The following is a 20313-nucleotide window of genomic DNA, read 5'->3' on the forward strand; positions in this document are numbered from 1 at the left end:
TTTCTGCTAAATGCCGCAGCCACTGGAGCCATCCCTGTCCTCCTCAAAGGGCAGGTTTTTATCTTGAAGGCGTAACCAGGCGATATCGTCGGGGCCAGGCATCCGCAGGCGGCTCGGAATGGGCGGACTGGTGTTACTGGGAGCTGGGTTGCACAGGGGCTGGCAGCAAGGCTGCTCGGCGTGGATGAGGACCCGTGAAGGTGTTTCGGCACTGAAAAGTGCCTTTTGAAAGGTCAAAAGTATTACAAAGAGGTTTGAGTGGCTGAAGTTTTGGTGTTATGATTATTCTAGCAGGGCGTTGCGGCTCCACAGGGTCGGGTTGAACAGGGACGGTGTGTGTGTGCACAGAGAGGTGTTTTCTTCCAAGCTGGAGGTTTAATTAGGCACGGCAGGCAAGGGTAGCAGGGGAGATCGCTGTGAAGTCAGAACTACAGGAGGGAATGGAGCGAGGGACGCCCTGTCATGCAGCGTGGGGACCGGCACCAACCACAAGATGAATGCAGGAGGACACTGTGGAGTTAGGCCTGGCTTTGGGAATTCACTCCAAGGGTTTCAGCCTGAGACCCCAGCAGATGGTCAGCTCTTATTCTGGGGATCCGTTGTTATTAGTAGGAGCAGTCAGGAGAGATCCTGATGAGGCTGAGGGGAGAATGCCCAGCTGGGAAACACCCTGCAAGTATTTTGCAGGATTTTCTTTCTTTCTTCCAGATACTGCTGTTGTGCTTGTGAATATTCCTTGTGCAACTGAATAAAACAGCAGTTTTTTTGGCAGGAGGGCAGCTCATGTAAATAACAAACCTGCGAGAAGGCTGGGAGTGGTCTGTGCTGTTGGGGATGTAGGAATTACTTTGTTCTTATTAAGGACAGAAGGAAGATGTAGAAGATTTTCACTGTGCACAGGAGGTACCCTGTGTACAATGTCCAGTGTCACAAACGGTCTTAAATTTGAGTTTCTTCAGGCAGCTCAGTCCTCCATCACAGGGGATCACCTCTGTATGTGCCAACACTCCCTGTCCACACACCAAAAACAGCACTCAGGAATGAACCAGCATCCCCTATATGGGGATGTGCTAAAGCACAGGGAGGTGAAGGGACTTTGCCCAGGGCTGTGCGGAGAGGCTGTGGCAAAGCTGGGGAGAACCCCCCCCTATTTTCTGACCCAGCTGCTCTGTGCACGTGCACCCCTGACACTCAGCACCGCGAGGCTGAACTGCTGGCCAGATTTCACCGAGTCTTTAGCACACGTGTTCACGCCTTTTGTTCTCGTGTCAGGCTTTCAAGGGAGCCCTGATGAGCTCATACTGGTGCTCGGGGAAAGGCGATGTGATCGAAGATTGGTGCAGGTGCGACCTCAACGCCTTCGATGAGAACGGACTTCCGAACTGCAGCCCTCTCCCTCCGCCTGTGTACGTATCGATGTGACCCCCTCCCACAAGTCACAGCCCCACAGCACCAGCCCCTTCCCTGCAGGCTCAGCCCATGGCCATCTCCTTCCTCTCGCCTTCCAGCCCTGGGGCTGTGGTCCAGCGCTCCTCACTGTGTGACTGATGCCTTTAGGATATCCTGGCTCTGGCTGTGGCCCTGGAAGGTTTCCTTATAGATTTTCATCACCTGATTAGCAGGGCTTGTAGAATGGGATTTTAAATGCTGAAAGAAATGGAATTATGGTGCAATTCGTTGTGGCTTGTCAGAGCAAGAGCAAATCAGGAGCAAACTGATGGGGAATTAGCTGAGAAAGCAGGAAGACTGGCTCCAGCAACCCATGAGGAGCAGAACACCTTCTTAGTGAGCAATATCCTCAGAGGGGATTCATTTCCCATCCCGAGTTCAACAAACACACTCACATGTTTGGAGCGGGGCTCTCCGTAGCTCTGTGCTTTGTGTTGTCATTTACCCCGGTGCAAAGAGCAGCAGCTGCTCTGCCTTCACCCACCACATGGGCCCCAATTTGGGCAGGAGCTCCTTCACAGCAGCCCTGCATTTCCTTTTGCTCACACCCAGCGGAGGTTTGCTGGTTTGTAGCTGGGTAAATTCACAGCCACATCTGCCCCTTCACTCCCCACTACCTTCCTTTGCCTTTGCTCACTGGTGATGCAGACGGGACCCTCTCCTCCTGTAGGCTCAACCCCATTGGGTTGCATGAAGGTTAAGCTGGTCCTCCTCTGTTCTTTTGCTCCTGGGTAGCTGGACCTTGGTTTCCCTTGAGGCTGCTGAAGTTCAGCAGTTCTCCCAGGAGGTTAAGGCTCCTTTTGATGGATTTTTTGGGGTTGCATGACCTAGGCTTCTCCAGGAGCAGAGACAGGTAAGAACACACGTTGCAGTAGGCTGGACCCAACTGACTTTCAACTGGAAGCTCTGTGCTCACGTACCTGCTCTCCCCCCATGCACATCCCGGTGTACGAGTGTGAGCCCTGCCTGAGGTTGTGCTGCTTGTAGAGGTGGATTCCTCCCCAGAAAGGGAGCTGATGTCTTATTTTGGTTTCTTTCCTATCTCCTGCCCAGCCTGCGGCTCTCCCCCAACGTGGAGCCCTCCAGCACCGTGGTGTCCCTGGAGTGGCTGGACGTGCAACCTGCCATCGGGACAAAGGTGTCTGACTACGTCCTGCAGCACAAGAAGGTGGATGAGTACACGGATACAGACCTCTACACAGGTGGGTGCAGCTGCCAGGGGCGAATTCCACCTGGTGCCGAGGTTGCACGGCGATTCATCCCGCCTGGCTGGGAGATGCAGCTTTAGTGGAGAATGGTACATAGGGCCGAGGTGTTACATGAGGTATTAAACCTGGTCCATTCAGGAGAGGTTTCTGAAGGCTTCTGCAGATGCTAGTGTTTGAGGAGAAGGGGAAATACAAGAGTGCATCTTGGCAGGAGGAAATTATTTGCTCTTTTTGGGTAGGAGGGCTGTGAGTTGGAGTTTCTGATTGAAGTGACCGCTTAATCCGATTGGGCTGAAATGCTAAAGGGTGATGGGTGTGCGAGGAAGGTCAGCCCTCAACAACTCAAGGGCTTTATTGGTCTGTTCCAGTGAGTATTGCATTGCATGCCAGCCTTTGAAAGAACACTTTAAGTTGCCTTGCACACCTATTGAAGTAACTTGTAGCCTTCAAGATTTAGAGAGTGCATTTAAGCAGCAACAAATGTCTCCGGGGAACCTGAAACTTCCCTGTGTTGGGGTTTGATTCCCAGCTCAGGCTTGGACTGAGCACTTTGAGCCTTGCAAAGACTTTGTCAGCAATTCAAGCCATGCTGCAGAAGCTGCTGGGCAAGAGTTTGAAGGATGAGATTTGATTTGGGTGAAGCAATGATGTATTTCAAAAAATAGCACTTGAGACCTTGATGCATGGAAAGCCAGGCAAATACTCCTACGGCTTTTTTCTCAAGGATTTTTGATGTACTTTGTTAAAGAAGCTCAGGTGACATGTCAGGGGCAGCCAGTGTTGTTGACCAAAGTAGATATTTACCCTCTTGCAAAGGGCCCCTTCCCCCAGACATTGACAGTACCAAATTTGTGGTGGCTTTTTTCTTCTCCTCACTAATTTCATAAGACCCTCTGCTGCCACGGAGCAAACTGCTCCAGCTCACAGCCACAGGGACGTTCTCACTCTCTCTGTTCTCAGGCCCATCCATTCTGCTTCTACAGCTTCTCTTACCATCGTATCCAAATTTTTTGTGCTCCAAGAGCTGGATTTTTACCTGCTGTAGAAAGCCAGAGCCTGGGGGGGCTCCAGCTGTTTGTGGAGACCCCCATGAGAAGGAGCTCTGGTTCCTGGCTCATACCCAGCCCTGTCCCATGGGAGCTTTCTCCTACACCTTCTTGCCAGCAGCCACTTCCAGAGCTGCCCGATGTGGCCATGGCCTCTGGGTTATGTTTCCAGTTTCCCGGCATGGAAGAAAGCTTGTTCTTTATCTTGGAGGGGCACCCTCTGTGTAACGGAGAAAGAAAACAAGCCACCAAAGGAGGGGCTTTGTTTTGGATGGGGATTCCAGATTGCTCACACATCAGTCAGGTGAGGCCAAACCAGGGAAACGTGGGGTTTTTTCCTTTGAAGTGGCTGGATCTTTGCCTGGCAGCCAGAGTAGGAAATACAGATTATTATTATTATTTTCTTTTTATGACTGCCATGTGTTTGACAGGCGATTGAATTCATTGTGGGGAGCTGCCCTCCCCTCTCCCTGCTCTGGGGACCGTTTGGGACAGAATGACCCCATTAACAATTAAAAGAGAAAAGCCAATCCTAAATCAATCTCTCTCCTTTTTTTTTCCTTTCCTCCATGTTGTTTATAACCAAACAATGTTCCTGCCTTCATTCCTTTCTTACCCTACAGGCCCCTAATGCCAGATGACTTTGTTCTTGCAAATACCTTGCATAGGTTTGCGGAGATGCTGACTGCTACAGCTCTCAAAGGCTTCGCTTGGTACCGTGCTTCACCTGGCCAAAAATACTGCCATGGGTGCCCCATCATCCACCCGTTGTGCTGCAGCACATCTCCATCCCACCTGAGCAGCATCCAGAAAACCAATGTCAACCGCAGAATAGGGGAATCTTCAGGAGGAGGGCATGGGATGCGGAATTTGGGTGGCTTTTGATGGATACTGGCAAATCTGCCTTCCCTGTTGGTCTCCTGGCAGGTGGGAGTGGGATGTGCACCACTGGTATCAGCTAGGCTGGGAGGATCCTGCAAGGTTTGAGGGCTCTTGAGGCTGCTGCCATTCATCCCTGGGATCCCTTGAGTTTAAATGTGTGGCCTATTTGTGCTTGTATTATTTTTGTTTGTTTTATTGCAGTTGTAGCCACTTGTTATTGGGATTCCTGGCACTGGTTGGGGCTAGAGCTGTGCCAACCTGCTTTCCAACCCCGCAGCAAGTTAGATGGTACCTGGCCCCTGCCTAACCTGCCTTCTGCTTCCCTCCTGCCCACCAAAACCCTCCAGTCTCTTACCCTTCCAAACCTCCTTGGCCTCCCCCTTGCTTTGCAATTGGAAGGTGAAGCCTTTCAGTTGAGACAGGAAATACTTGTTGCTCTTCTTCTTGGAGCAGAGTCGGGAGGGAGTTTTGGGGCTGGTGGAACGTGTGTCCCCTGTGCTCCCTGCCGGGCTGGCAATGCTGCAGGACGGGGTGAAGGAGCTGGGAGCTGGCCTGGGTCAGCTGCCCCCAGCTGTACGTGCTTTTTAAAGAGGCTTATTACTGGCGCTTAGCAAAACACAGCCCTTGGACCATCTGAGGCGAATAGGAGGTGAAGCTGTGTGCGAAACAAACCGCGCTTTCAACACCAGCACGTGGGGAGCGAGCAGCTCTCCGCTCGGGAGCCAGCGGAGAAGACGGAGAGCAATTACATCCCAAACTGTTTATTAAAACTTGTGGAAATTACTCATAACTCCATGTGCGCGACGGCTTTGTAGTTGAGTGATGCTCTTTGTTTGAACATGGGGCTCTCGAAGAGGGTGCGAGCGTGTGTGTGTGTGTGTGTACAGCCGAGCCCGCCAGCGCATTATGTCATGGACGAAGCAGGCGCTGCACTTGAGAGAGGAAGAGGGAGAAATGTGTTTTACAGGGTGAGGTACAAACTGAAATGGCTGTGAACATCTGGAACTGATATTAGGCTTGGAAAATGTTTTCTGTCACTCCAACACTCCTCTGGAGGAAGGTTTCTGAAGTTAAGAAGCTCCGAAGGGGATGAGGGGGAGGGACGAGGGGATAACATGACTGCGACGCAAAGTGTTTTTTATGTCTTGGTTCTGGTTGCTGTAGCCGGGGTCTGTCTCTGCCCGTGCTGGATGAGGCATCTGGGATGTCACTGTTGCTCGTTGTGGTGGCCCTGGCTTAGAAGTTGCCACAGTGGGAGCTGAGCTTTGGGACTGAGACAGTCCTGCATCCTCCAGCCTGTGATGGGCAGAAGGACAGAAGGATCCCTTCCCCAGTTTTAAGATTGGGAGCGGAGACTTCATCTGAAAGATGATGGGTAAAATCCTCCAGTGGGGACATGCAGACCTGTGCCTGGTTCAGCACCACCTGGACCATCTCTGGGTGGTCGGACTTGCCTGGGGGCCGATGCAGGTCGTGGCGGCCGCTGTGAGTGTGCAAAATATAGGGTTTAAAAGTAAAAAAGCACTTTTGATGTGTTTGTAGCACACACAGAGCAGGACTGGGGATGGCTGGGGAAGGGTGAGGGGCTGAGCTTTTGCTGTGTGATGGGTTGGGGTCTGTGGGCTTGGCAGGGGCTGTGCTACTCTGGGGTGGTGGCTGTGTCACTGCTGCGATGCTTTGTAACTCTGGGAGCTCCTCGGTCCCTTTCTCAGTGTTCCTCTCCCTGGTGCAGTTTTCTTCCCCTCCTGCCCACATCTCTCCTGTTTGGTCTCTGAACACATATCGGGGGGGCTTGGGGGTGGCCCCTGTGTGCGTGCACAGGGTGGTGAGAACCTGTCCCAGGTTGGCCAGTGAGGCGGTGGATGCTCCATCCCTGGAGACATCCCAGGCCAGGCTGGACGGGGCTCTGAGCAACCTGAGCTGGTGAAGATGTCCCTGCTCATGGCAGGGGTGGCACTGGATGAGCTTTGAAGGTCCCTTCAAACTCCATCTGTTCTATGATTTTATGATTGTTGAGTATTAGCTGAAGAAAGTATACAACAGTAAAGTCCACTGCTAATTCACTTTTGTCAGTCACAAGATGCCAAGGCTCCCAAGCCTTTTTTATTTCTCACGACATCAAGGAATCCCAGTAGCTTCTGGGTCTCTTTGGCTGGGCAGTGTTTATGTTTGTAAGAAGAGGTAGTCCTCATCCAGAACAGCTTGTAGTCCTTCAAGAAAGGAGGAGAACAGAAACACAGACTTCTGAGTGAGCTTGTTAGGGGTCACGTAGACCTCAGAGCCCAAAAATCAAATGTTGGTGGCATGGTCAGTTTTTTAGTATACCAGGGCCCTCTATATGCAGGACTGCTGTGGAGAAGAACTGGTGGGTAGGCTGGGGCTGTGGGGATGTCTGGAGAAAAGGCTGGGCAGAACGATGTGCAGAAGCTGAGGGTACGGGTACCTAAAACCTGTGCATGTCACCACGCCGGCCTTACAGACTTCTCTGGAGTGATGCTGCTCTGCAAAGGAACCTTTGGATGGATTAGTATCATGTCTATAAAAGAAGGTGAACAAGGTTGAAACAGAAGGCTCAGCGTTTTGTACACTTGTGAGTTGTGCTCCATGTTGAGGCTTGAGCGTATCTTATTTATAACTTAACTGTGTTCTGTAGAGCATCATTCTGACGTGTCTGGATGGCCAGGGCTGTATAGATACAGCTATGGCAACCGTCATTTCCAGCACACCCTCATGTGTGCAGGCTGTGCTGCTACTGTCATGTGGAAACCAGGGATAGGCTGGAATAAGAGGAGGAGAAAACTATCTGGCCAGAACAAATACTGTGCCTGTCAGGAAGGAGTTGGTGCACTGTCTGTATGACCAGGTTATGTTCCTATTGCGTGCCTTAAAATCGTCTTTAGGTGCTGCCTTCTGAACGGGCTGGGCACCAGAGGGAGTAGTAGGAGTTGACACTGCCCTTAAGAAGCTGTAGGAGCTTCAGGTCCGGCCAGGAGTTGGGTAAATACATGAACATCCAGAGTTTTAATTCATGCCAACAAAGTGTGGAGGATGTTAAAGCATGAATGTTTAAACCAGTTGTCGTTAAAGACGCTGACAATCTTGAGTGTCAGTGATGGTATTGACTATTTCTGTACAGCCCTGTGGAGGCTAAGCTCTTTCTGTGGGGCTGGGGCACCTATATTAATCAACGTAGGTGTCATTCTTGTAGATGGTTTTTGATTTGTCGGTTGGCCCAGGGGATGCAGGCTCTGCAGCTGGTGGATCCCAAACTGAGACTTGGAAGAGACCCCAGTGTCTGTTTGTTTCAGGAGACCAGTTCTGCTGCTCTCTCTGGAGAGGTTTAAAACATGTATAGATTAGGCTCTTAGGGGCATGGTTTAGTCCTAGAGTTAGGTTATAGTTAGACTTGGTGATCTTAAGGGTCTATTCCAACCAAAATAATTCTGTGCTGGTGATGAGGAAGGTTATTGCTCAGCCTGGGAATGATAGGCAGCTCTTTCAGGGGGCCTCTGTGTGTTTGACTCAGGTTCCAAAGAAATTCGTGAACATCACCAAAGTACAGCAGGACCGGATGGTGGTCAGGAGCTGGTGACGCCCCATTGCCAGTCTTACCCTCACTGTTCGGTTGCCTGCATGTTCCTTGGTCATCCGCATGGTGAATCTCAGCTGGTTCCTTGGTGGGAAGGTGTTTGGTGGATCACAACCACCACTTGGTGAGGACTAGCTCGCATACTGGGGATGGAAATGCAGCAAAGCTGCATTTCTGATCTGCACCTGTGATCTCCTGGGTGCATGGAGCCCGGGCTCTGCTGCGTGGAAACTGTCGTTGTTGCTGCCTCTCCGGGAACTAGCACACGGGTAAAGATGTTTTCAACACCCAAAATACCCTTCTGGAGTGCTGAATCCACTTCAGTTGTTAGCAAAAGGAAAGACTATTCAAAGACAAAAAAAAAAGCCTTTAAAGAGAAGGTCAAGTTTTTGGAAGCTGCTTCCTGGGATGTGTTGTGTAACACCCACTAAGCAAGTGCTTAATTTTGGCCATTACGCTCACTGTGAAGCAGTGATTTCTCTCCCACTGGGACAGCTGTAGTTATTTCCACCTACCAGTGTCATTTTTGTATCCTGGAAAGCAGAAGGGAGGTGGAGGGCTCTCAGCTCTCAATTAGGATTGAGTCAGTTGCTGAAATATTTCATTAATTCACATTTCCATATGGTTGTTCCAGGTTTTGCGTTTTTTTTTTGTCTGCCCAGACACCTTTTGGACAGAACTGGGCATTATCTTCTCATTCTCCCAAATAATTTCAGAGGTGGGGAGCTGGTGCTGTCTGCCTGTTCCCCGCTGACTGTGGAGGATGGAGCAGCCTGGATGGTGCCACGAGCGTGTCCTGCCCTTTACAAGCAACAGTGTTTGCCAAGGGCTTTGTGCTGCCTGGTCAGAGCTACCTCTCCCCCAAGGCAAAGGACAGCTGGAGATGCTCCCTTCTAGCTAATAAGGCTCTGAACTTCTTAAATGACAGTTAATGAGGCCAGTCATGGAGCTTTAGGGTTTTTTTTTTAGTGGTCTGTAATTTTATCCTCTAGGATTAAGTTTCTCCTGATCTGGAAAAGTCAAGTCCACAAATCCATCTTGTCAGAAGGCATCAGAAGTGAAGGCCGCGACATAGACGGATTGTGGCATGTGAGCACGGTTCAGTGGAACCTTTTTGTAGGAGTTTTTATTGACTAGACAGGCTTTGCTAATCAATAAATTGTGGCTGGAATTTGGAGGGAAGCTCAGTCTGTGTTTGCAAAGCTGGTGCTTGGCAATGCAGCCTTGAGCTACTTGGAAAATTAAGGCTGTGGAGCATCTGTGGATGCAACACAACCATGCTCCAGGAAGAAAACTGGGCATGCTTGCTGAGCAAAAAACATGGGTCTTCCCTTTGGATGGGCTCTGAAGGACAACCAGACTGGGATTCCTTGCTAGGTTAGGATCTGTCTGGAGATCTTGCCTGTTCCTCTCATTCTAGCCAAAGCCTGAGATGAGATCCTGGATGGGTTGGGGAAATCTGCTTTCCACTCCGCTCGCTGCTGTTGAGGTTTCCCATGCGTTCAGCTTTGTCAGGTGGTTGAAACACTTGCCCAGGTTGGCCGGAGAGGTGGTGGATGAACCATCCCTGGAGACATCCCAGGCCAGGCTGGACGGGGCTCTGAGCAACCTGAGCTGGTGAAGATGTCCCTGCTCATGGCAGGGGTGGCACTGGGGGAGCTGGGAAGGGCCCTTCAACCCAAACTATTCTGTGATTCTATGATTTTATGTCATCTGTTCCCCACGCTGCTTTGGTGTGAAGGAAGTTAAGCAAAAATGGAGAGGGATTAAACCTCGAGTCAGGGGATTTGCCAATTAAAATAGCTGCTCCTCCTGCAGGTTTCGTATGATACAAGAACAGGGAGGGACCCTCCCCATTTCCCCCGTGACCCCTTCCCAGTTTGTTCAGCTTGCTGGGGATTGAGATCTGGCCCTTAGGAGCTGGGTCTATGTTACATTTGATGATGTTTAGATAGGATCAACCTTTCCTCCCTCTAATTGGGTGATTGGACTTGTGAGCTTTTTCAGATATTAATCTGGAGACCCTAGAGAGGGTCAGATTAGGTTATGGAGACATAATAGGAAATACTGCTGTGGCTAGTTTGGGTTATAGGGGGTAGAGAGGATATTCTGCGGCATTCTCCTGCTGGGTTCCCACTGATGGGGTCTGCATGGTGGGGTCAAGGAACGGTTTTATCTTGGCATCGGGTTGACTTGGTCTTTGCTGGGAGCAACTGTCTCTGAACTCTCTCCACCCCTGTAATCCTGCTCTTCCAGAGAACGGGACCGTGACCTTTCCTTTGCCGGGGACGGGGATGGGTGGTGCTGACCTGCTGCTGGAGCTTGATTGCAGATGAGAGAACATTTTTTATTCAAGTGGGCATCATGTCTCTGGAATCCCTGGGATAGAAAAAGCTTCATATTCTGAACTCCTGTTGTTTGGACCAGGTAAAATCTTCCTCCTTGCTCATGCCAGTTGTGGGGAAGGAGTTGATACATCTCAGAGGGGATTGCTGAGAGCAGCGAGTGTTCCCCTACCCCATGTGAGAGATGTATTTGAGGAAGGATGTCACGTTGGTCCAGGTAGAGCCAGTGAGATGAACATGTCCCTGTGGCCAAATGAGTGTTTCAGAGCAGTACTGATTAGGGATGCTGCGCTGAAGCAGCATCCAGAGGGGTATTGGAGGAGGAGAAACCACCACGTTGATTCTGGAGATGTGTTTGGGGTGGGGGTTAATACCGTGTGCAGGAGCAGCTCTGCAGCGCTGCTGGACACGAGTTCTGCTGAGCCAAGCCTGGCTCCAGGCGCTGGTCTGCAGCACTCCTCCAACCCTCGCTTCTTTTCATTAACACTGAGATGACAGATAGGGGATGGTCATTAATTTAATAAAGGAAGTTTCTGATCACGACTGCAGAGGCAAAGTCCTGAGGTCTTTCCCTGTGGCCTGATGATTCACCTTGATGAAACAAGGTGACACCAGGGTAGGAAATACCTCCCTGGAGCTCAGAGCCTGGCAATGCCTCTTCCTGCATAACAACCCAACTTCTACAGTCATTCTGCCATCCTTGGCTGGGCTGTCCTTGGAGCTGGCCTTGCCAATATGGGCATTACCACACTGAGAAGACCTGAACTTCAGCTCCAGAGAGACCCCTGGTCCTCTGCAGTTAGGTCAATTAACTGGCTTTAATGAGGCTCATTTCCCTGGTGCTGGCGCTGAACACATGCCCAGGGTGAGGGTGAAGTCAGGAGTGCTGAGGTGTGGCTGAGGGACCCACTCTCCAGTGTGGCTGTGGGACCCACTCTCCAGTGTGGCTGTGCTGTGAGAGGAGAGCTTGTGCACAACCACAGAGAGTACTTGGCTTTCCTTTATCCTGTGTCATCATCTGTGGAAATTGATAAATCTCACCAGCTTCATTGTGCAGCCTGGGGAAATGAGACACTCGGCAATGACAGTCAAAAATTGTGTGTGGACTCTAAATCCAGAAGAGCCAGTTAAGAGCAAGGGGTGTAAATTCATGTAAAGTTAATACTTACTGTGGTGTTTTCTCTCAAGGCTCGAAAGTCCACACTTGGCTTCAGATTATTTTCAAATCTAAAATATCCAGTTCCTCTAGACAACCTCAGTGTCATGTTGGTAGATGGAGAGAATGTCAAAGCCAAATGAATGTGCCCATCCTGCTGGGGCCCAGGAGAGCAGGAGCAATAGCTCCCAGAAGCCATTAGGTCTGCTCTAGCAGCTAGGGAATGGCCATCTCTTCTGAGTGTCCTGGGCCATGTTTGACCCTGTTGGTGCAGTGGCCACGGGGACTATTCCTGCTCAGCATGCTGACTTCACCAGGGTTCCTCCCGCAGCCCTGCAGCTGATGGAGCTTCTTCTGCCAGATGCCTCCAGGATGGTGTCCAGCAGCGCAGCTCTGTCTCAGCACCCTGCTTTCTGGGGACAAAGGCATGAGACCTTATTTAAGCTGAAGACCTTTCTTTGAAATCTCCCAGACATTTTCCAGTCCTCAAGGGATGAGCTGAGAGAAGCAGCAATAGCTGCTGGAAATTGGGCACTGGGCCCCCTCGACCTAGTGAGAGGCCATGCGTTCCCCCCCGGGGGGCTGAGAGGACTTTTGGCTCCTGCTCTGCCTGGCCCCAGCTCCTGGCCTCCTTGCTCCCTCCTGTCCTGGAAGCCGTGGCTGCGGAGAGGCATGTCGGGGCTTGTTGGGAACGGGGCTGGAGAAGGGAGCGTGTGAGCTGGAGAGATGCCTGCAATGGGGAGGACACGGGAAAGCCGCCCGGTTCATCCACACGAGGCGAGAGGTGGGCAGTGGACATGCGGGTAGCTGGACAGACACTCCCTGCTCACCCCAGCTGTGCGGCGCGGGGGTCGGCTGCTCGGCATCTGCCTGCCTCCTCCAGCTGCAAACAGCTGGCGCAGTGCTGAGGAACACACCGAGCTGCACCGGGACCGACCGCGCTTCAGCACAGCCGGGTCAGCCGGCTGATCCTGCACCCTGGGTGCTGTGGGAAGGGTCCTGTCCCCTGGGGTACCCCACAAGCAGTGCTGGGTTGACCCCCTGCCCCTCTCTCTGTGTGTATAGCAGTGAGCAAATGGTGCAGTGGACACCAAAGCCAGGCAGCGGGGCTGGGGATGGGAAATGCCTTCCTCCCTGCCCCCCATGCTCATCAGCCGCCCTCCTCGAGCACGTGATTCCCTTTATCTGCTAATATTAGTCATAAAATGGTCCAGCTCTGTCCATAATCCTGTTAGAGCCTTTGACTTTTGCTCTGGTGACTCCCAGCAGCTTTAATTACAGATACTCATGCTGGTGATTAATGACTTGATTCATCTTCAGTGGCACCACTTTTACATGGGAAGCCCACTTTCTCCCCCCCCCGTCAAATGATTTGTGCAAAGGGGAAATAATCCCTGGTGAAGACCAACAGCACAGAAATGTGACATTGGCATTTTGCCTTCATCTGGCTCTTCTGCATCCTGTCCATCCTTTCACTCATCTCCCCCCAGCCTTTCATCTCGGGGAGAACGACCTCAATTGCAGCACACTCTAATTTTGCTGCACTGTAATCCATAAATCACTCCCATGCATGGAACATTTTCATGCTCCTTAACAAAAGGAGCGGAATTTTCTCCTCTGCTGCATTTTACAAGTGGCTAATTGTATCAAGGCACCTTTGAAGCAATGACTTCATCAATTGCTCATCCTGCAGACACACTGCTGGTTATGTATGCCTGATCAGAATCCTACATTTATTAGGATTAATTTATTCTCCAGTCATTTTTCTTCTACCACAAGGACAGAGAAGTTGAGTGATGTTACTTGCTCAGCTACGTAAGCACGATTTCTTGCCTCATTACTGAGTCTGATATATTTTTGTTACATGCTGAACTTCTCCAAATGAAAATGAGAAATGTTACATCTTGGACAGGAGTGCTCCTGGGACACTGAAGAAATCAAATTATTTCGTGGTACCTACAAGCTGGCTTTAGATCTTCATCATTTTCCTTTCTAATTTCATCCCCCAATTTTGTCACAGGGCACGTGTCTGCGGGAGCGACAGTGCATCTTGGGGCTTTGTACAAAGTTAGAGGAGATGTTTCTCCCAACTAAACCTGGGGGTTCTTGCTCTGGGTTAGCAAAACCTTACGAGGCTGCTGGCAAGCACACTGGGTGTGTGGCTGAGCAGGAGGGGTGTGGAAGGGCTGAAGAAGGATGTAGTGAGCACAGGCTGAGCATCTCCGAGGAGGAGCCACTAACTGGTGAGGACAGAGAGCAGTAAACACGGCTGAATTTTCACATTTTCTTAAAAGCTGTGGTTGAACTGTTTCATAGGAATAGGGGCTGATAACAACTGCCAGAAGCCCTCGACTCAGCTGCAAACCTCCCACCCCAAGAAAGGCTCCTCTTTTGGGAAGGATGGAGCTTGTTTGCGTCCTGGCAGGAATTTTGCCTCAGCTACTCCCAGTCTGCTGTTCATCTGCCCTTAACTCACTGCTGGCCCCAGGAAGTTCCTTCATGTGTGGAGGGAATTCTGCAGCATTTTTAATGGACTAAATGTGGTCATTTTGAACCAGAGCTGGGTTTAAGGCCCTGGTTTAGGGGAGCTGTGGCAATGCTAGAGAGCCTCACCTGGATGACGTGCTGGGATGAGGAGGTACAGGAGAGAGGATGGGGAAGGAGCACCGTGGGTGGATGTTTTACTTTTGTCATACCACAAGGGATTGCACCAAAACCCCCTTAATGTGGGCTGGGAAAGTGCTTATGCAGCACCAGGGAGCTCGGGTTTGGCAAGAGACTGGAGAAAAGTAGGTGACAGCTTTGGAGAGGTTGGAGAGAGGGCAGCTCTGGACCTTGGAGATGTACGGGAGCCCAGAGCCGTACAGAGGCGTGCTTGTTTTATTTTGCCAGCAGCAAGCTGGCAAGCCATCGCCTGTTTTGATGGCAAATCTGCTGCCCTGCTGCATGTCCAGCCTTGACTCTCGTGTTTAACAGGGCCATCTATTAATGAGCAGTGGAGCAGAGACCCGATCCCCGGCTGGCACAGAGCCCTGCATCCCGCTCTCCCTCTACCCCTGCAGCGGGGGCTTGGGTTGGGGTGGATGAAGGTGCGTTGCCAAAAAAACATGTCAAGAAGCAGAGGATGGCTGGTAAAATGTGAGTCTTTGCCTACAGAGGGGGCTCCTGCACTGCCCGAGGCCATCAGGGCTGGGAAGGCAGGAGAAGGGATGCAGCGGCTGCCAGCTGACCTTTCTCAAGCAGTTCATGGGTTTCCAGAGCAGCCGAGGTGTCAGCGGTGGAGAGCAGTCACAGCTTCCCAGTCGCTGGAGGAGGAAGGCAGGGGGCACTCGAAAGGGGAGGAAAAGGCTCCGTCCTGGAAGGGTGGAAACCTTGCAACCTATTAACTGTTTCTCAGCAGAGAGAGGGAGATGGAAAGTAAACAAGGGTCTGATTTCTCCTTCTCTGTGCTTGCCTGCTCCCATCCTTTCTGCCCTTCTCTGCCCCTGCTTGCCTTTCTCTCCTGGCTTCTGCAAGGCCAGGATCTAGGTAGTGACACTGAGGATTTAGGTGAAAAATCAGCTTTGTCTCTAACAGAGCAGCATGCTGGAAAGCGAAGTGTGCATCCGCACCCAGAGCCCGGTGGTCCCCATGCCCTTTTTGTTAACAGAGTCTTTGCAATCAGACTTAATAATTAAGCAGGGACCCACAGAAAAACCTCTCCCAGCATTTTTTTAACCAACGTGTAGCAAGGTGCTCTGTGTTGTCAGATCTTTACTTGCTGAAAGCGTATTTGTCTCAAGCAAGGGAAGGGGCTGAGTTGCTACATGACAGCCTAAAACTGAGACGCTCACGGCTGACAAAGCTCGGGAGTAAATTAGCAGGCAGAGCCTCTGAAAAGAAACGTTTCCTTAAACGTTTCCATAAAAGCTAATTGGCCTGTAAGACCAGCGTACCTGTGGGCACGCTGCCTCCTGGGGTTTGGGGCTTGGGGGATCTATTCCTGCCTCAGCTAATAATTTTCAGTGTGACTTTGAGCAGGTCATTTCAGTTCTTTGTGCCTTGGTTTCACTGTCTCTGAAATGAGAAGAATACTCCCTTCCAGAGCACTGACAGGGTTTAAGTACTAAAATTTTATTACTCAGTTGAAGATCCTTGGCAGAGGGATATTATGCAGATAGAAGGTTAATGATGATGATAGGGAGAGAATAAAATAAGAAATTGCTGTTTTATTTTTATTTTGTTCTTTAAATGATGTTTAATAGCCAGTTTTCAATTCAGGAATAAAACCCAGTCCTCTGTGACCACCAAATTATCTCGCAGACGCTGTCGTGCGTGTTCATAAAGCTGGCAGAGAAAGCGAGGAGCGTCCCCCTTCTCTCTGCTCTTAGGAGCAATCAGCAAAACACATCTTGAGCAGCTGATTTGCAGCGAGAGTTCTTTATTTTCCTAATTAGGCAGCTTGTCTTGATTCGCAAATAATTAAGAAAACAATGTCCAAGCATCCTCCACCCAGTGTGGTGGGTCTGTTGGGGCTGATGGTCCCATTGCAGTGGGCATGGCGTGTGCTGGGACAGGTCCTTACCTGTTGTCTAAGGGGATGGAGGGACCTGCCTGGGGTTGGGTGAGAAGTCGAGCATACCAGTCAAGCAGGACTTTAGCTCTGCCAGAGGCTGAAATGAGCTGTTACCCCCACAAATTAACCTCGTGCCTTTCCACAAGAACCTCTAGGCAAGCACGTTCCACCGCTGTGATGACCCAGAGGTGCCCCTGCCAGGAAAAGAGCCTGTTGTTGTTCATGGTGATACTGGAGGGGTGTCCGCAGGGTTGGCGCCCACCCATCCCATCGCACAGCCCAGAACACCCAGACCCGCTTTTCCAGCAGTACCACTGGCCACCCCGGTTTGTCATCCTCACCACAGCCACTGTAGGCTGTAAATGTCAACCAGAGTGAAACCCCACGCAGCCTGTGGCTGGGCGTTTGGCTTGTTTTTTTCATTTGTTTTTTTCACAGACATTCGCGACGTCAAGAATGCCATGTTCATCACCCCAAACTATTACGACAGTTAAGGTCAAATTCACAGAATAGTTTTGGCTGTGGAAAAGAACAATATAGTCAAGTTGGTCTCCGGTGGGTGAGGTGGCTCGAGTATGCTGTCTCCTCTCTTTCCACCGGTTGTGGACAAGGGTTTCCCGTCCGGCTGGTGATGTCCAGCCCTGGGGAGGAGGCTGTGTTTGTGAGGATTCACTCTTAGTGCTTGTGCTCCCTTTTTCCTGCTGAATTCCACTTTGGAGAAATATTTAATGAGATGTGGTATGTTAGGAGCATTAACCCACCCACCTCAATAAATACAGCCATTGGGAATTTGTGCAGACATGGGTTGGTTCGGAGGGGTTTTTGCCATTTGTGTCTGTACAGAACTAATGTGGGACTACAATGGTGACAGTATTTGAAGCAAGAGTTGTCCGCTCCTATGTATGTGTTTAACATCTCTCCCAGAAAGACCCTGATCTCCCTTGGGACATTGAGGTGCTACTGGAAGATGAAACAATTGAACACCATTGCCCAGAAAAAGGTCACATTGCGTCAGTAAAACTCATCTTTGTGAAGAAGAGGAGCTCATGCTATGTCTCTGTTTGAGAACCAGGCTGCAAGTTGTTTGGGTATTTGGTTTGTGTGATGAATGATGAGGAAAAGGCTGGAGAGATCCCACAAGGTGTGATTTTTTTTATGGACACCTTGCCTGCCCATGCTCTGGGTCCTGCCGCTCACTCAGTGCTTATTCATCCCAGGAATAAACCCAGGCCTTTTTTGATCTGAAGTAATGTTACAGGATTTCTTTTATTTGTGGACCTTGGCTTGGCCTTCTGCCGCTATTTGTCTCTCCAAAAAAAGGATTCTGCTCTTTCAATTTCTGCATCCAGTTTGGAGTAAGGGGGGTATTACCTGTCGGGATCAGTAAATAGCTCATCTGACTTCGTAATACTTAGCATTTAGATAGTGCTTTCCACCGTCAGAGCCCTCTGCAAATTCCCAGTAATCCTCCCAGCACCCATTGAGTTAGGTAAGTATAACTAATCCCAAACAAATAGCTTCAGGGCAGAACTAATGTAGAGAATGCATAAGAGTAATTTAAGGTTTGAAAGGAAACTAGTGGGTAATCTCACAACAAAATTAGAAAAAAAAGGGCAGAGAGAAGTGAATAAGCCTGAGTTATTGAATGTGGAAGTTAAATCAGACTTGAACACGTTATTATTTTGCATTTCAAGTAGCCAGTTTGGCTGCAAATATTACAACTACTTAGTGTAGGTCCTGCCGTTTGGAGGTATAAAATATATCAAAGCTTCAGTAACACATAAAATAATTAAATTAATAATACCCTCCATTTTGGCCTTGTTGTGCATGTTAGACCTTATCAGGTTTTCCATATAGTATTGCAGACAATACTGAATTATGTATTTTCTGTGTGTTTATATCTAACAGCTGTATTTCTGTATTAGTTTCCTGATTTCATCCCCCTCCTGCCTCTCATCTCTGACTGGGAACTCGAGGAGATTAGTACACCCTCACTAGTCGGTTCATCAAAGTAGCTTGTAATTTGTGTTCATGTTTTTTCCAACTCTGGTTGAACAGTTGCATTCGGTGACCAACAGAACTCATTAATCCATGTTCCATTTGGGATAGATTTCTGAGTGAAAGGACTCAAAATCAGATTCTCTTTGGAAACAGAGTACCTGACCTGTGTTCTAGACGATGACCTGCCTTCTTGTGCATCCTGAGCCACACGCAGGAGATCACGTCTGGGGGGCTTGTGAGGGGGAAAGCTGCAATTAGAGGCTCAGATTTCCAGTTCTGATGGTGGCTCAACAGGCCACCTCCTGTCTGCTTTCCAGTGTCAGCTGGGGGTTAAAAGGCAACCCCATGTTTAGAGGCACGTCTTTGCTTTTCTTGCATCCATGCATTGCAATTGTGACCAGTCCCTGTGTTGTGTAGGATGTTGCGTGATCGATCGGGGTTTTTACAGAGCGATTTATCCGCAGATGCTATTGCAAATCACACGTAGCTATAGAACATCATAAGGACTTTTCGCACCATTTCTGTTGCTCCTGAGCGTTGCCCACTGATCTAGGTCCCCAGCACAGAGCCAGCGCTCACAGCAACGGGGTGTGTTAAAGCCACAAGTGTCCCCACTGCCCTGGCTTGGGTTGGAGGGGTTTGGAATGACTGCAGTGACAGTGCAACCCTGGATGAGCACTGGCAGGGCTGTGGGCGGTGCAGTGGGGGTTTCCTGGTGTGGGAGAGGGCTTAGACCTGTTGCAGGGACTCCAAGTCCTGACTGGGGCATCTCAGGAGTGGAGACTAAGAGTGGCTCAAGCTGTGGTCCAGGCCAGGCTAAGCTACGTTAGCAGAACTGCAGGGGATGTTCTCCAGGTGCTTTTCTCCCTTACACTCACCTAAATCCAAAACCCAGTCTCCTTCCCCAGGTATTTCTAAGCAATTACATATTTGCCTCAGACTTCTCTTCCCCTCCACCCTCAGCCTCATGTTTTGAAAGGAGAGTAATGAAACACACCTGAAGAGCACCAAGCATGACCATTTATTGCAGGGCTTGGGCTTGAGAGAAAGGGGGGAGCCTGCTTCCCACCCTCCCCTCTGCCTGCTGTACCCTCTGCCACAAACTTCTCAAGAAGAAAGAATAATAAAGGTTTGGCAGGTCTATTCACACAGTGTAAAATTGAATTAGTGGAGGTATGTGAGGAACATGGTTCGATTTCCATGGGGACGGGGAGATCTTTATCGCCGCCCCCCCAAGATTATCCCCTGCAGCACAAAGCTGCTTTCGGCACTGGCGAGTGGGAATCCCCTTGTGAGTGTCACTGGGGTAAAATTAAGGTGATGTCTGAATTGGGCTGGCCTTGCTGGGCTGGGGGCTTAGCTAGGGTGGGAAAGTGAAAGGGGAGAACCCAGCTCAAGGTGCAGGCTGGGGATCATGCGAATGATGATAGGAACCGGGAACCCCTCTGTTGTTTTCTGCCCCCTCTTCTTTGACAAGATTTGGCACCTTTTGATGCTCTTTGACAAACCCGTGGGGCTTGAGGAGGTCTTGAGCTATGGCTTGGCCAGTAGGGACTGGAGCAGGGGAAGACACTTGGAGGAGATTGCATCCTAAATCCTGAAAACAACAGCACTGCTTTCCCCATCTGCTGCTGGTGAGCATCACCTCCCCCTGTGCTCAGTGGCAGCTGAGAAAATGTCCAGGACATGACCTGTAGAGGTGTTAGCCCTGTTGCAAAGGAATTATCATCTGTCTGCCCCAGAAAGGTCCCTGCAGCCCATCCAAAAACTCATCCAGCCCAGTGCAGCCCCGTCAAACCTCAGGGAAGGGCTGAGGCTTCAGCCTGAGCGTGGGTGGCAGCACCGCAGGATGGACGTGACGGTGCTAATGACATGGGAGCGATGGGAAAGCAATCCCAGCTTTCTGGGCTTATGGGCTTCATGTTCGCCGCCCTGGACGGCGAAATGCAAAATGGAAAGGAAAAGCGAGAGGGAAGAGCCCTGTTTGCACACGCCCCTGCGCAGGCAAGCCAAGCTCGGGGCCAGGCTTTGCTTCCTCCCTCTCCACCCTGGAGGGACATGGCTGGGTGGAGATCTGGCCAA

At 50.4% G+C, this 20313-nt stretch overlaps 1 protein-coding gene across 3 annotated transcripts in view; it reads left to right on the forward strand.

Annotated features, from left to right (window-relative positions):
• Window positions 1–20313, forward strand: part of ASTN2 (astrotactin 2) — a 314079-nt gene that overhangs the window by 231087 nt on the left and 62679 nt on the right. For all 3 annotated transcript variants that reach the window (XM_065035950.1, XM_065035949.1, XM_065035951.1), the window contains 2 exons: window positions 1273–1406; window positions 2503–2651. In XM_065035950.1, coding sequence (XP_064892022.1) covers window positions 1273–1406; window positions 2503–2651 — 283 coding nt within the window. The remainder of the gene's footprint in view (window positions 1–1272; window positions 1407–2502; window positions 2652–20313) is intronic.

The sequence above is a fragment of the Columba livia genome, chromosome 19, assembly GCF_036013475.1.
Source record: "Columba livia isolate bColLiv1 breed racing homer chromosome 19, bColLiv1.pat.W.v2, whole genome shotgun sequence".
Taxonomy (NCBI): Eukaryota; Metazoa; Chordata; class Aves; order Columbiformes; family Columbidae; genus Columba; species Columba livia.